This window comes from Hemibagrus wyckioides, linkage group LG24 (assembly GCF_019097595.1).
Source record: "Hemibagrus wyckioides isolate EC202008001 linkage group LG24, SWU_Hwy_1.0, whole genome shotgun sequence".
Taxonomy (NCBI): domain Eukaryota; kingdom Metazoa; phylum Chordata; class Actinopteri; order Siluriformes; family Bagridae; genus Hemibagrus; species Hemibagrus wyckioides.
The window spans coordinates 18032895-18050472 of NC_080733.1; the positions used below are offsets into that span (position 1 = coordinate 18032895).

Genomic DNA, 17578 nt, shown 5'->3' on the forward strand with positions numbered 1-17578 from the left:
AATCCGTGCAGTCCGGGGAAGTAAAGTCACACTGATGTGAGTGAGCTCCAGTTCCTGTAACCTCACACAAACACCATAAAGCTGAACATCTTCATAAATCAGACCAAATTAATCACAGGTAATGAGATGCAGCGACTCTGAGGCTAAGCCATGGGTGAGTGAGAGAAGATCAGTGCTGATAAACAGAACCGCATGCTACAGGAACATGATGATGTCAGAGCGCTCTCCAGTTTCAGCTAGTGCAGAGAGAGAGAGAGAGAGAGAGAGAGAGAGAGAGAGAGAGAGATACAGAACAGTACAGAGAGATGTGTAACTGTAGAAGGTGTTTCAGCTTCCTCCAGAACACCTGAAGTGCATCAATCCTTCTCTTTCTCTCTTCTTACACAGAATCAGAAATTCTCATTAAAAGCTTCGACACACTTCACCTTAATAACAAAAGCTTCTATAAGTGAATTTGCTAATCTCCTATTATGTCATTCATGTTGGCAGTAATGGCTACACGCCGGTCGCTGCTGGGATTTCTCGACATTTGGGTTGCCAGGACATGCAACAGCTGGTTGCCGTGTTTCCAAAGGTAGAGTCACATGAGTCTTTATTTTCCTCCTCGGTGGACATCATGCGTTTCATCTGTCACTAACCTGGCTTTGATCCACAGCAAATAGTCACATGAGATTCACAGAAAAAAAGGTGGACGATGCTTAAAAACTCAAGACTGAATCTTCACTCTTCACTTCCAATGCTAGTCACTTCTTTTCTTACGGGCATGAAGCTTGCGTCATTTAGCCCCGCGTACTTTGTTAAAGAGTTAATAACTCCATTCACGCCACGACTTCATGCTGCGGGTATGAACGCGGCATGACTGACCAGGAGAGAAGACAAAACCAGCATCTTGTACGCTCTGAATTCTGGCTGGTGTGGCGTACAAGTTCTCCAGTACTGCAGGTGGCACTGGAGGACTGAACAAGTTCCACGACTATCGGAAGAAGAATGCAAGTAATGACGCAAGAGTTGTTGAAAGCATGGAAAGTGAAGGGACTGGGCACCAACATGAGATCATTAACTATAAAAAAATTGCACTAGCATGCTAGTATGAATTAGTTTGAAGCTAGAAGCCTAGTGTATACAGAAATATCACAAATATCTGTGAACCACTCTGCTGCTCACACTTTTAACCCCAGCAATCTGTTATTTTCTGTGCACATGATACACATGAGAAGACAGACAAGGCGCATACACAACACCTTCTTTCACCTGACACATCCCCAGTGAAGTGAAGCTGATCCCTCAAATCCTTCTTTCCCACCAACCAAAACACATCTGCTCTGTTTGGTACAGGAACAGGGAAAAAGAAAAAGAAAAGAAAAACATGGACGATTGTGGAGATCCAGGCAGTGAGGACGGTTGGTTCTCCAAAGAGAACTGAAGGAACGGTGAAAAGAAACGTATGCTGTTTGCCATCAAGAATGTTTCTGAGGACCAGGAAGGTTCCTGAGGTTCACCATTTCCCAAAAACACAAATAGAGGATAAACTGGATTCAGGGATCTGCTACGCATGACAGAAGACGAATTTGATTTGAACTCAAAATAATCTGGTTGTTGCTCTCTCTTGTTGCTGTAGTAGAGGGGTCCATACTACATGAGCTGTTGGACATCTGCCCACAAACATTAAGCTTGATATTTACCAAACAACCTGGGTTCTTAAGAATTCCTGCAAAGGGAACCCGTACGTATCAAGAATCGCCTTAAAACCATCAACACAGCTGATCAGTCCCGCCCCCTTTTTTCCCCTAAAACTACCCCTTAAACATTAACAATCATCAATTTGTATCTTATAAAAATACAGCAAACCAAAGCAACCTTTTGACAGATCCTCCGGCTCACTCACCTGCTACAGAGTTTGGGCGGGGCATGAGGTAGAGGGGGATGGAGTGGGCGGAGTGCGAGGTGGAGTGCTCTAAGCTTCTCTCTGGGATTTTGTTGAGGCTGTATGTGGAGGCGGCCATGTTCTCGTCCACGCGGTACAGGAAGGAGTCGCCGCCCGAAGATTTCCCCGTCTGCCGCAGTTTGAGGCGTGAGCCATCGCCGTGCTTCCCTCCCCGATCCGCGTTCTCCGAGTAACTAGTCAGTGTTGCTAACATAGAGAAAACAGATAGTCAAACCTTCCATTCCAATCATGCAGGTCCAGAGAAATAAACATATCTTTAGAAATAGACGCTGACCTGATGCTTTACTTTAGCTCTGAGGTTGTTAACTGCTCTATTCGCTATGTACTAGCTCACTAGCTTACAGACATTCACTATCAAGGAGCTAGAGAAGATACGGGATGACTGGATCATGTAACTCACCGATGATGCCACTGTCTCTGCTCTCCAGAGTGGACGTCGGGCTCGTGATTGAGCCGTAGGCACCGGCGCTGCCCGGGCCACCAGCCGGAAGAGTGGAGCAGGGGCTGCCAGGAGGGGGGGACGCCGAGCTGCTAGCCAAGCTGGAACATGGACTGATTCTCTGGGTCATGGAGACAGCCTGAGGAGCAAACATGTGAGCTTTAACTGATGGCAGATCTTCAGTGGTGACTGTTAAAGAGGTCATTTCAGGGTTTTGAAAAGCATAGTGACTTTTTTAACCTGAAAAAGTTTTGTTTGCTCGATAATATTTTTGGGTAAGACTGACAGATTTCTGAATCTGAATTCTCTGAATGGATAGCTATCACTTGCGGTGTACCTCAGGGCTCCATCATGGTTCCTGTTTAGTTTTCGATACTATGGATTCCTGACACTTTATTTCATTTCTACAAGCTGAAATCTGATGAAACTCTCAAACTGTCTGTCTCTATTCCTCTCTTTGACACTCTGTCTGTCTGCTTGTCTCTCTTCGTCTCTCTGTTTCTCTCTTCTTCTCTCTTTGTCTCTCTCTCTGTCTGTCTCTCTTCGTCTATCTCTGTCTGTCTTTCTTCCTCTCTCTGTCTCTCTCTCTCTCTGTCTGTGTGTCTATTTGTCTCTCTCTTTCTCTTTGTCTCTCTCTCTCGCTCTCTGTCTGTCTGTGTGTTTGGCTGTCTCTCTCTCTCTCTCTTGCTCTCTCTCTATCTGTCTCTCTGATTCTTTTATCTTTCTGTCTGTCTGTCTGGCTCTCTGTCTTTCACACACACACGCTCACATATTCTGTCTGTTTCTGTTCTTCTCTCTCTCTCATTCTGTCATTATCCCCCGGTCTGTCTGTCTCTGTCCATCTCTCCTCTTCTCATTATTTCTCTCTCTCTCTCTCTCAGACTGATTTCCAATTTATAGTGTTTAAAAATAACCACAGACAGTTGTTATATTCGGTCTTTCTGATTGGATCAGAGCTCTAGGTGATGATTTAAAACCACTTGAGCTCCTCCAGACAGATATGTTTAACATTCTACAGCCTTGGATCGGACAATTATCAGACATAATATAATAATCATACAATAATAATCAGACAATTATCAACTTAAAAATTATGGAAAAGCTAATTTTAAAAATAAAAATATCTTAATTACTTAATTAATTACAATATTCATTATTATTACTACGTCTTACGACTCCTTCTGAGGTGTACGATTTCTTGCCATCTTCTTTATCTTATTTTTAGTTTTTTTATAAATCTATTTTTGAAATTTACATTTTTTTCAGCCCTGCGATGGACTGGCGACCTGTCCAGGGTGTACCCCTGCCTTTCGCCCTATGTGCGCTGGGATAGGCTCCAGCAGACCCCCGTGACATTTTTTTCATAGTTTCATATTAAAATTAAAACATTTTCCTTTATCATTAAACCCTCCCCCCTTTTAAAAAAACTAACAAAACATTTTTCTCCCTTTTCTGTTCTAAAAACAAATTATTAATAATTATTAAACATTTAATAAAAGTGCAATCAAAAATCTTTTTTTTTCAAATATTTTTATTATGAAATATTTTTTATTTTTAAGAGTAGCATTAAGCTCTTTCCTTATCTTTTTACATTTTTGTATACCCTACACATGTTACAAATAAAGTTATCGCTGACCAAGCACTTTTAATTTGAGTGAAATTTTCTGGAGATGTGTGTGTGTGTGTGTGTGCTTCCACTTTAATGATGCTTAATGGCATTTGATCGCCGTGCTGTAACACACCTGAGGCATGACCTCAGCCGTGTAGTTCAAACAGATGTGGTGTGAGGTTAAAGCAGAGTCACCTCCACACACACACACACACACACACACACACACAGAAGTGAATTTATGCTGACGAGCATGAAACGCTCTACAGTCATCTCGTCTTTATGCTGAGAGCAGCACACTTCTGCACCCCCCCCTCTCTTTATAGCCTTGATGGATTTTTCCACTGCAACTCAAACATGTGTAATGAAATCCGTCAAGATTCACTTAAAAGAAACGTGAACGACGGGAAGATGAAGAGATTAGCATATTCATCGTTAGAGCGAAGAAATCTACTACATCCATCTACAAACTGAGAGAGAGAGAGGAAGTAGGAGGGAAAGCAATATGGAAAGAAAGAGTGAAAGAGCGAGTTAAAGAGAGATAGAGAGTGTGTGTGTGTAGGAGGGAAAACAATATGGAGAGAGTGAGTGAGAGAGAGAGAGAGAGAGAGAGGATGGAAGAGAAAGAGGGAGAGCGAAAGTGAGAGAGAGAGAGAGAGAGAGAGAGAGAGGGAGTGAGAGAGGGAGAGAGAGGGGGAGAGAGAGAGGGAGGATAGGAGAGATAGAGAGAGTGAGAGAGGAAGTTCAGTGAGTTCATATACGTCTCTCTCTGGACTGATGATTTCATACAGCAGGTCGTCTTCACTCCTTAATGTAGCAGCAGGACGCTTAATCCAGTAAGTCGAGGCAGACCAGCGAGGAGGAAACTGCCTCGGAAACTGGTTTTACACACACGACTTTCCAGCAGCGTGTTTTTATCCCTGCTGTTTTAACTGGAGAGAAACCGACCGCTCCTCATGGGGAAAAGTCTAACTCAAATCCAAGAACTTATTAGCAATATGACTCGAATCATGACTCTGAATCATGACTCTGATCCATGACTCCGATCCATGACTCCGAACAGAAGTACCAATTTACCAGTTTACGTCTCATTCGTGAGTCTGATTCATGACTCTGAATCATGACTCTGAACAGAAGTACCAGTTTACAGAGATTTGTTTACGTCTCAGAGCCTCGACTCTGATTCGACTCGAAACTACAACCTCCTCTGATTCATGAGTCTGATCTGTGACTCGTGACTCCACAAAGAATCACCAACCTCGATTCATGACTCCCAGCCCTGACTCTGATCCGAACCGAAGCTCTGATATGCCACTCTTAATTACGACACTCTTTTACTTTGATTCATGACTCGTGATTCAAAACAGATCTAAATCTTACACTTATCTTATTTACAACTTGGAGATTTCCTGTAACAACAATAATGCTGTTCTAACAAAATGATTCAACACCTACTGACCAATCAGAATCCAGAATCCGACAGCGCTGTGGCATAAAAACACAAAATCCACAACGTCCTACAAGCTGATCCTAGATCAGATCCTGGAGCCCAGATGCAGCCCATTGGGATATATATGTGTGTGTGTGTGTGTGTGTGTGTGTGTGAAGCTGGAAGCTGACCCACATTCTCGGCTGTCTAAACGTTCCTGCTGCAGCCGCACCGGCTCCAGAATCCCGACCCCATCGTGGGGAATGTAACGCAAACCTTCGGACGTTTACCAGAGAAATAAAACCCCGAGTCAGCGGAAAATCTCATTTACTCGACGTTCCTCCTTTTACCTCAGATGTAGTCCATCATCCAGGACTTGTTCAGGGTCCGGATAACGGAGCTACGAGACTAACCCTGAAACTCAAATACACACACAAGCCGCTTCAGATGATCAACGTCAACGTTTTCACGTGACCGAGTGAACATGTCTGATCTGAGGTTACTCGTGAATGCAGTTAAAATCTTTGCTGTGAGTGGCCATGTTGGATTTATTCTCACTTGCTGAACTCAGGGTTGTTGAGAAGACCATTGTGAGGTTAAGAGTAGGAATCTCCAGTAGATTTTTTCTTGTCAGAGGTTGGAAATGGAGTTATGAAGTTATGAACTTGCAGCAAGCTAGTTAACAGTGAGCTAGTTAGCTAGTTAAGTGCAAAACTTGACTAGCTAAAAAAACCCACAGGAATCTACATACTGGCTACTGATTTGTCCACTTCTAATTTTTGTAAATTAGCAGAAAACATCCTTCAGTGAGCAAATGGACTCCACTATCAGTGCTGTGTGTGTGTGTGTATGAAATACCTGGCTTTCTTCTGGTTCCTCATAGCCATACGTGGCTCTGTCGGACCCCTCGGCCATTTTGTCCCCGAGCAAGAACCCGAGTCGTGTCATCAGGGTGTTCGCAGCCTCGTCCACTGACGGAGGGGGACCCAGATCCTGACTGTCTTCACCTACACACACACCCACACAAACACACACACAGTGTTATTATTTGGATCTGTAAGACATAGATCGGTTTCACTGGATCGGTATCTGTAGCTCCTCCCCCAATGCATGATGTAATGTTGGTTGTTTATTTCACCTTTTTTGTTCTGGAACTTTTTGTCATTGTTGACGCCCCCTCACACACACACACACACACACACGGGCGGTCAGAGATATCTTAAGCGTCGCTCTATAGATTTGTAGATTCAGCAGTTGAGCTCACACGCACCTGAGACAGTGTTAGGTAAACGATGGCGGTGATGTCACGCGAAGATGTCATGTAACAGGATCATCAAATTTTAAGTCGCTGCCTCAGAGACACGTATTCCTTACTTTACTAAACAACAACGGCAAAAAAATCTTTCCAAACACCTTCTCTAAACATTACCATGTGGGTATGGCAGCTGCTTGTGGAAAAGCAAACAGTACTCAGGTGACACAGTTACACACACACAGGGTTCAGAGACGCAGCAGGACTATGCACTCTGCAGACTGGAGGAGACTGGACTGGAGGATCTCTCTGGATCGCTCCAGATCTCTCCTAATCTCGAAGGATTTCTCCAGAATTCTCCTGATCTCTCGGAATCTCTCGAGATCTCTAGGGATTTTTCAGGATCTCATCTTATCCCTCAGGATCTCTCCAGATCCCTTGGGATTTCTCCTGATTTTCCACGATCTCTTGGAATCTCTCAGGATCTAGAGTGATCTCTCGGGATCTCTAGAGATCTTTCAGGATCTCTTGGGATCTATAAAGATCTCTCAGGATCTCTCGGGATCTATAGAGATATCTCAGGATCTCTCTCAGATCTCTCAGGCAGTGGCGATTACACACAGTGGAGAGATTACTGAGTATTTGCTGTTTTTTTTTTTACTCAGTGCTCAGTCTCCTGCTGACAGAGAAGTCAAAGTGAAGCAGACAGAGCAGAAAAGAAACAACTCCGCCCAAAAATAGCAACCGACACCATGAGACAGAAAAAAACATGCTGGAAAAAAAAAAAAAGCAAATCTGCTATAATTATTAACTTCCTCTCTTTTGCTCCATTATTTTCTTAATGCTGCTGCTCACAATTACACTGAAACTAATGACCGGTAAAGAGCAGTGTGTATTAATGACCCACTGTATCCTTCACACACACACACACACACAGCGCTGAATCTCAGCGCAACAGACTATAAACATTTATCAGCTAAAATCCTGATTAAAAAAACCCCTTCATATTGTCTTCATGTCAGAGCTGCTGCTACAGAAACCTTCTGGCCAATCACAATCCAGAACATCTCATCTCAACACACCAGTCTTTTCTATTTCTCACTCTTTCATGGTGCTGCTTTCGTCTTCCTCTGGATTTATGGACGTATAAACCAGACTAGACTCACGCAGGCTGTCGTCATGGCAACTATCAGTGAGTGAGCTGAGGAATGTGATGAAGAAGGGTGTGTGTGTGTGTGTGTGTGTGTGTGTTGGCATCTTTCTCTCTCTGTTCTCTCCATCTGTCTGTCTTTTCTCTTTTACCTCAAAATAGATTCACAGAATCTAGAAGTAAATGATGTCTGAAGACTGATACCTCATGCCATTCATGTTATTAGTTAGTTATTAGTTAACCCAGTAATTAGCCAAATGCTACACAGACCCCCCGGTGATCACATATTATATCTAAAATGACTTAACACCCGGTTTATTTAGACAAACAGATCAGATTCACAGATTTCACATATTATGATGGCAGAAAAAAGTGGGCGGGGCTTAGTGCTCATAATCACAGTTTTAGCTTCAGTTTCATTCCAGATCTCTGAAGCACAAGCTAGCGAGCGGCAAGGTGACATTCGGTTGCTGTTTTTCTACGCGACATGGAGCGGCAAGGTCATCGCTATGGCAACAGCGTGATAGTTTAAACCATCTACCTATCCAACGAAGCTTGGAAGGAAATAGCAGAGATCGTTGCTGCCTCATTTGAGTGTCAGGTTGCTAGCAGGGTTAGCGTGCTTTGCTAATGTAATCTGAGAACGGATTTTCAAACTGATTAGCATTAGCGTTATTTCAGTTGCGTTTAATTTGTTTGTTTCAGAAGTCCTTTATAGCTACGACAATTCTCACAGAAAAAAAAACGCTGGACATGCCACGCCCACATGCCACAGTCCTTTAACAAAATGTAAAAATAAACCCAATAACAACATTGTTTATGTTTCTCACAAAAAATTTGAGACTGTATAAAGAACTCTGCTCTGCAGCTCCCCCTACAGGCCGACTGAGTAGCAGCATCCACCTACATGGGTCATTTCAGGGCAACATGACAATTAAACTAAACAGATTTCTATATGCTAGAGGTTACTAGAGGTCAGTCTGGTTGGGAAGAGACTTTCTGTCTCTTTGCTTTATTCTCTCTCTCTTCTAGTCTTTCCCCATCTGTCTGGCTCCGTGTCACACATGACAGTATATAATTACGTCTAGATCCCACTAATGACAGCGGAATGAATATAAACGTCCGTCTGGAAAATTTTCTTTAGAATAGCTTAAAAAAATACCCCACAATGTCATGTGTTTAAAATAAAGTGTCATTAAACATCCTCAGGTTGTTGGACAGAGGGAGACGAGCCGAGCCGAGACAATGGCTTTGCACACACACACACACACTCTCGTGCACACACACACACACACACACACACACACACAGGCTCACACCATGATGCAGCAGACAAATACAGAGACAGATGAGACAATTATACAGAACACAGAGGGTGGAGACACGGGTGTGTGAGTGTATGTGTGTATGTATGTGTGTGTGTGTGTTTGAGAGAGCAAAAAGAAAAAAAAAAAACAAGGGCTGTAATTTGGTACAGGTTGAGCATACACTCACTCACTCACTCACACACACAGTCTGAACACTACTGAACCAAATGCATTTTTTAGTCAACTTCAGCATCACGGAGTCAAATGAATTAGTGTTACTGATTCAAATTCCATGAGTCAACTTGAACATGCTGAGTTATTTTACTTCGTCAGGATCAACTCTAGTGAGGAATTAAACAAACCAGCTTCAAGTTCAATGAAGTTGTTCAATGACTTGAAAGTTTATGGAGTCAAATTACTGAGTTAGCTCTTTTGAATCAACTTTAGTGAGACAAACAAACAAGCCAGCGTCATCGAATCGAGTGGATGAACTGCACTGAGTCAAATTACTGAATCAGCCTCACTGAGTCAATTCAATGAGACAAATCAGCTGAATCAATTTCAACTACAGTGTGAGAATCAAATCAGTTCCACAGACTTTATGACAAACAAGCAAGTGAACAAAACTTACTAAGTTAAATTACTGAATCAGTGTTATCAAGTCAACTGAATCAGTTTTTTTTACTGAGTCAGTATCGGTGTGAGCATCAAGTTATTGCGCTTTATCAGCTTTATCAGGTTAAGTGGATCAACTATACAATATGTATTGTACTGAATCAGCTCCACTGAGACAAATATACTGAGCCACTTACAGTGTGACAATCGAGACAGCCCCACTGAGTCAAATATAATGAGACAACTGAATGAGCTCCAATGAATCAAATATACTGAGTCAATTACAGTGTGACAACTGCATCAGCTTCACTGAGTCAAATATACTGAGTCAATTATAATGAGACAACTGAATCAGCTCCAATGAGTCAAAGATACTAAGTCAACTACTGCATGACAACTGAATCAACTCCACTGACTCAAATATACTGAGTCAATTTCAGTGTGACAACCGCATCAGCGTCACTGACTCAAATATACCGAGTCAATTATAATGGGACAACTGAGGCAAATATATTGAGTCATCCATAGCGGGACAACTGAATCAACTTAACTGAATCAAATTCACTGAGTCAGCGTTGAAACTGAAACCATGACATGACCACTGAATCAATCTTCCCCGATTCAAAATAATCAACTTCATTAAAAAAAAAAATTCAGTTTAGTTCTCTCCACTAACCCTGATACTCAGCTCCAATGATTCGACTGAGTCAGCGTTTGTGATTCAGCTGCAGCATTTTTACTGACTCCTCCATTCCTTTCCACCAACAAAGCTTAAGTCACATGACCCCCGTGTACACACTGCTCCCCTGGGAGCTCCTTGGAGCGTGCCTCTTTAAACTTATCCACGTAACAACAATAACAAACTACTTCCTGTTTGTTCCCGCAAACCTCACGTCAGCCGTCTCCTGGGAATCGGAGCCGTGAGTTATTTGTGTTTTCCGGAGGAGAGCACAGCGGGGGTGCAGACCTCACACTCGTCCTTTATGCTGCTGTCAGACAAGCCGCAGGAACTGTGTCAGGGTGATCTGTACACAACCGAAGCCTTGCCTTTTAGCAATGTGTGCATGTTTCCGAGCTCCGAGGGAGCGAAGGAGGCCTCGGCGGCCGAGGACTCGACCACATTTGTGGACAAAAGTGCTGAGGCTGCGCAGAATATGAAACCCGGAAAGAGAAAGAGAAGAAGCGCAGCGGCGTGTTTTAATAGCAATGTTTCTCCCAGAGGTTTTGCGTACTGTTCAATCGAGTAGTTCAATCATCATTCCTCTGCACTGACACACGATTTCCAGAGATTTCTGGACTGGGAGGATTTTATTGCTTTATACGAATGAGCAAACATGAAACCTGGAAAAATTCACACCACACCATGAATCCTGGTGGTGGAATTTTGTCAGGAAAGAATTCTTGATAAGTTCTAGATCGAGTAAAATGAATTAATTCCACAAATTTACTTCACTTTAAAATAGAAAATCTTGATATCGTTCTTCATTTTGCTAGAGTTTTACAAAAGGAACTTCTTGCTAATTGTTTAAGGGTAACTACGGTTTAAATTTTGGGTGATGTGGCTAAAAAAAAAAGTATAATTACAGTAATCTCTTTATCCAGGTCTGGAGGAAGATCCCGGGAAAACTGGGAATGAGCTGACCTTTTACTCTGGATGAGACGCTAGTCCGTCAAGGCACCATGTAAACGCTCATTCACACCGAGGGGCAATTTAACAAAGCTAATCTACTCTACTAACTAGCATGTTTTTTTCTGAGGAACTTGGAAAACCTGGAGGAAACCCACATAGAAACGGAAGAACGCACCCAATTCCGGACAGACAGTAACCAGAGCTCAAGATCGGAACAGGAATTGAATCATTTCATGTTCAAATCCATACCACAACTGCTAATTAGTGCACACTAAGCCTCGAACACGATAATCCCTGTCCTGGAGAATCTGCACCGATGACAGAGTCGGATCAGAGTGTCTAACTCGGCTCAGATCCTGACTATTAAACCGTTTGTGGCCACATCGTAGTACTGGACCCATTTTTCAATTTTTTTTCACTTTACACCCATCTTAAATATATTATGATGCAATTTCCTGTTTCGTAGGACAGCGCTTGTCGCTGCTGGAGGTTGGGGCAGTTCATCTGCAGCATGAGCTGCATGTAAACAGCTGGAGATGATCAGAGTTTAACCAAGCCTGGTGTTGATGGAGCGGATAAAGGGGAGAAGGAAAGAGGAAGAAAAAACAAAGAAATGAGAAATAAAGAAAGAAACATTAAAAAAGACCTCAGTACATATCCAGAAATAGAGTTTAGGAGCTGGTTTGAGTTAAAGGACAGGAGCATGATGAGAGGGTGTCTGTCACCAAAAGAAAAAAACCCTGCAAGATGGAGCAGCTAACCGGTGGTTTTGAAAAAACCCGAGAGTGCACTGAGAGGAGAAAAAAGCAACAACAAAGCTCTGACAAACACGCCAAATAACATCTTGGCGCTTTGAACAGGAATTAGAGAGAGACAGAGAGACAGACAGAAACTGTGGCTTTGTTATTGGGTTCTTTTTAAAACCGTATACTGCGCCGCATTCGAGGGGCCGCAGTTTGACCCGCCGTCGAAGGGACTTTCCAAGAGTTTAGTCGGCGGCACAAATTAAAACCCTGTCTTAATGAATCGTCCAAGAGCAAAAGGATAATCAGGTCTTTTCCACCAGCCACACGTTCACGGAGCTGTTTATTTGGGTTTATTATCCGTCAGCTTGCCTTTTTTGACTACGGCTGATCTAAACACATCCAGATGAGTTTGGTTTATTAAAAAACTTAAGAAGGGCAGGTCTGAAAATGTCACTTTAACCAAAGTTACACTTATGCAGAGGAAGAGAAATGAAGGCAAGGTTCTTTCAGGACCACAGCGCCTGGTATCAATCAAAGAACATATTCTCTGTGCCCCTTCCCGTCACCATCGGAACTATTACCACTGCAAGCTCTTCTTAATTAAGAAGGATTTTCGAGCAGAACATCTGCAGAGCGTGCCCATCACTCTGGCTGACGGTGGCTCCCCGGGGAGGCTGTCGCTTCGTGTCATGTCGTACGGCAATAATCAGGAAGATTCACTTCTGTGAGAAGCAGACAAATGAGCAAAACCGTGCTGAAATGATCTGCTCTACTAGCTAACGTCAGAAACTCTGAGCCTCGCTGACATCACATCTCTGCAGCAGTGTAAGTTCCAGTCTTTAATACGTATTAAACTCCTCACCTCTTTCTTCTTCATTTTTTGGTTCACACTCATCCACATCCACATCGACCTCTTCCACGTCTTCCTCATCATTTCCATAATCGTTGGTATCATTATTATTGTTGTTGTCATCGTGGTCACTGTTGTCATCGTTGTCTTCCTCTACCACTGCCTCATCCTGGTTCTCTCCTGCTTGCTCCCACTCTTCCTGCTGGTACTCCTTTGTCCCGCTGTCCCCAGGGTCTCCCACCATCCCTTGAGCTCCTCTGGGTCTGGTGCAGCAGCTCGGCTGCAGGAGCGACTGATCTGAAGCACTGAGGCTGGAGGAGCAGGCACGAGACGCGCAACACAGCCGAGACATCCAGCGGCGCAGCAGGGAAGAGGAGGAGGAGGAGAACCTGCTCCGCTCGTACGGCCGGGGCCTCTTCCTCCTCAGCCATGCACTCCGAGTGCACACCTTCCTCACGTCCATCGTTCCGATACTCCGTCTCCTCCTCCTCTTCCAGCGCAGAGCCGGAGAGAGCACTGAGGTGAATGAGCTGGCTCGTCCTCGCTCTGCTCCCTTTGGCCTTCTGGGAGGAGGAGGAGGTGCTTTCGGGAGCGAGCTGGCCCTGGAGAGAAAACCGCTGGCTCAGACTTCAACAAGAATCGCGGGCAGTCTGCAGGCCCTGGACTCCAGAGCCCACAAAGGGTAGAGCGAGAAAGAGAGAGAGCGAGCTGCGAAAAAACCACAAATTCTGAACTCTCTGGAAAAAAAAAAGCTGAAAGAAGGCAAACACGCCTACAGAGCGATTAGGCCAAGAGAGCCGTTAAAGTGCTTTGGGCAGAGTGTGAGGGGTCAGACTTACCGAAAGAGTGCATGTCCGGGTCGAGAATCATGTGAAGTCAGTTTCAGGGAAATAAGTTCCATATGAAAAAAAAAAAAAAAACAGGGTGTTTTCCATGAGCACAGGACAAGACAGAAAGCAGAGGTACTGTGGAGAAGAATCACAGAGGGGGAGAGAGAGAAAGAGAGAGAGAGAGAGAACGAGAGAGAGAGGGGGTAGAGGGAGAAACACAGATGGTAATGTTTAAGGGAAGTGTGTCAGGCCAAGCAGGGGGGTCGTGTTGGGCTGCCAGTCGACCTAAAAGGGTCAGGGTCGACTCTCACTAACCCGTCCTGTCCCAGGAGAGAGGGATGCAGCATTTTTTTGGTCATCACAGATCGAGTTTCACTCGAGAACTCGTAAGGTGACTGCACACGGATGGTCACCTAGCTTTCTGGATTTCTCAATAAAAACACAAGCCTTAGTTTACAAGACCACTGCTGAACCAAGAAGCACTAAGTTTCAAACAAAAGACATGGAATTTTACAATGTCAAAGTGTTTGAGGTTAGCAAGAAAAAAAAAAAACAAGAGTCCATAACTCAGCCTGCGGTCACACGCCGTCTCTGTCTGGATTATAGGGAAAGACCCATGAGCAATAAAAAACAAGAGGAAGAATAAAGAAACTCAAGGCTTAGGCCTTAACAAGAGTGTTGAGAGTGTGAAGAGGAAACCAGGAAAGAAAGAGAGGAGGTAAACGAGTGAAACTGAGGAAACAAAATAAGATGAGGAAGCAGAGCAGGACAGAGGGCCGGAAAAAAACAGAATGCTTCCTTCTGCCTCATGCTGACTGTGCAGTGAAAAAGCAGCAGTGCTGAAAGGTTTGGGATGGAGCCATCAAAAGAGCTGTGTCTTAACATCCTGTGAAAATCTCAGCAAGAAAACATGGTGGAGTTGGTGCCTGGTCTTTCAGCTGTATCGAGAGATATGCTAATGAACCTCATCACTAAAAACATCTTGAAACTTCCTCAAGGCAAAAAATTAGACACCGTTTCTTAACTCATGTCCAAAATAAGCAAAGCAAAGCAACATGTCAAGGTTCAAGAGTTCGTCTGCTAAGATCATGATCCGTAAGAAGAATCCATGTGAAGAAAATGCCTACTTTCTACTTTGTGTTCATTTCAAAATGTAAGGATAAGAGAATAAAATCAGAATAACTCTGAAACTGAGGCTCGGCTTGCACAGTAAAATTCTTTCTTTGCATATCCCATCCTTGGAGGGTTGGGGTCAGAGCGCAGGGTCAGGTATGATGCAGCGCCCCTGGAATGAGGAGGTTAGGAGGCCTTGCTCAAGGGCCCAACGATGGCAGCTTGGAAGTCAGCTTAAACCCTGAATTTCTGATCAACAACCCAGAGCCTTAACCACTTGAGCTACCACCAGCCATTTGGGGGCCCAAGGGTAGCAGTTTGGTGGTGCTGGGGCTTGAACCCTGATCTTCTGATCAACAACCCAAAGCCTTGAGGGAATCATATAGTTCACTCAAGTCCCAGCATCTGAGGTGTCCGAGCATCTAAGGTGGTCCAGATCCGCTACTGAGTAAACTCTAATGAGAAAGCGATCTGACTCTGAATCAACACGCTGCAGGAAGTGAATAAATCATAGTGTATACATGAACCTGACATATGGACGAATGAAGCAGTGGTAGGTCTAGTCGTTAAGGCTCTGGGTCACTGACCAGAAGATTGGTCTTCAAGCCCCATCACCGCCAAACTGCCACTTGAGCAAGGTCCCCAACCCACCCTGATCCAGAGGTGCTGCATCATGGCTGACCCTGTGCTCTGACAATCCCCCACCCCCAAACCCCCAAGGATGGGATATGTAAAGAAAGAATTTCACTGTGCAGTAATGCCTATGTGACAAATAAAGACAACTTAAATGATTTATTTAGCCTCGTCTTGTAAAAGCAAACGAATCAGAAGAATCTGTGATTCAGAGTCAGCAACCAAATGATTCGTGTAAAAATGATCGAATCTCACGTCACATCATTTCACTTCTATTAGCTTCCTGGGACTAATGTAGCTAATGGAAAACCCAAAACTAATCCCTGGAACCAAACTGATGAACAGGAAGCATCTAGCAACTGAAGTGACGTGAATCGCATGCTGTGAAACAGTCGAGCTGGACTTTTCCTACAGTAACGTGTGGTGCAGAAATGTGTGTTCTTACCCAACGCTGCGTACATGCAGGAATGTGAGCTGCTGCCTGTATTTATATCCATCAGAGCTGAGGGGCGAAGCACAGAGCTTGGAGTTTGAATGTTTAAAGAATTCAGGGTATGTTATTTTGGCAAAAAAAAAAAAAATTCAGCTCGCTCAGAAGATCCCTCAGCCAAAGCCCAGAAGCATTTACGGTTTCCATGTGGCCATTTTTAGAGGGTACACTTTTTTCTCTTTTTTTTGAGTAATCAACCACAGAGAAACAAAACAGAGAAAAACAGAAGGTTTGCACTTTCTAGCAGAGTTCAGTAAAAACAAAACAAAACAAAAAAATTTTAAATTATATATATATTATATATATATATATATATATATATATATATATAAATGATATTATAAAAATGATATTATAAAAATATGAAAAATAAATTATAATAATAAATATAAAAATAAATTTATAAATAAATAATAATATAAATTATAAATAAATTATAATACATTATAATAATAAATAGCACGACTAAGTACATCGTTATATATCATTATCATATATCACACCACATTAGAAGTAAGCTTAAGTGAAAAATACTGAAAAAATTATTTTATGTTCAAATGTCATAATGAAAAGGAACAGTGTGTGTGTGTGCGTGTGTGTGTGTGCGTGTGTGTGTGTGTGTGTGGCCTTCACTTGATGACACAGCGCCAAAATGTGTTCAAATTGAAATTAAATTGCAGGCACTGGATCCTTCTTACAAGCTCCTCCCATTGAAGATGTATGTAATGACTTTCTCTGAGAGCCGTACTCAATTGGAACAGAAGAAGGATTCGGCTGGAGGCGTGTCATGATGATGTCACGTGACGTGTCTCAGAACAAATCTACAGAAAATCTTGCGTTCCTTTCTGTGATCCCAAAAATACCAAATCCCGAAGGACCTGAAAGATTTTCCTCACTTTTATCAGCTGATATCTGACATCTGATGCTATCTGGCACATCGCTATCAAAATGGCTGACTGCATTAAACACTAGGTTTCCCTAGATTTTCTCCCAGTTTAAACACCTGCCACATCCAGCCCACCGGTCACTTCTTCCCATCACACCAACCGGAGTGCGTCTACCCAAACACACATTTCCTCTGGGATCCATCGACCAGCTCACACTGCCCTTTTCTGCATACGTGACCTTATAGCTGAACATGATTGGCTTATATCTGTGTGACTGACAGGAGATACCTCACACACACCTCACACACACTGGATATGATGATTATACCTCACACACACCTCACACACACTGGATATGATGATTATACCTCACACACACCTCACACACACTGGATATGATGATTATCCCTCACACACACCTCACACACACTGGATATGATGATTATACCTCACACACACCTCACACACACTGGATATGATGATTATACCTCACACACACACACCTTACACACACTTGATATGATGATTATACCTCACACACACTGGATATGATGATTATACCTCACACACACCTCACACACTGGATATGATGATTATACTTCACACACACTTGATATGATGATTATACTTCACACACACCTCACACACACTTG

General features: G+C 43.2%; 1 protein-coding gene across 8 annotated transcripts in view; it reads right to left on the reverse strand.

Annotated features, from left to right (window-relative positions):
* tanc2a (tetratricopeptide repeat, ankyrin repeat and coiled-coil containing 2a) overlaps positions 1–17578 on the reverse strand; it is a 134778-nt gene that overhangs the window by 21346 nt on the left and 95854 nt on the right. For 6 of the 8 annotated variants that reach the window (XM_058377352.1, XM_058377351.1, XM_058377353.1 and 3 more), the window contains 3 exons: positions 6281–6429; positions 2346–2523; positions 1886–2131 (listed from right to left, as the gene is read on the reverse strand). In XM_058377352.1, coding sequence (XP_058233335.1) covers positions 1886–2131; positions 2346–2523; positions 6281–6429 — 573 coding nt within the window. Of the gene's footprint in view, positions 1–1885; positions 2132–2345; positions 2524–6280; positions 6430–12984; positions 13451–17578 lie in introns of those variants that run through there. The other 2 variants (XM_058377350.1, XM_058377349.1) reach the window with 1 other exon arrangement.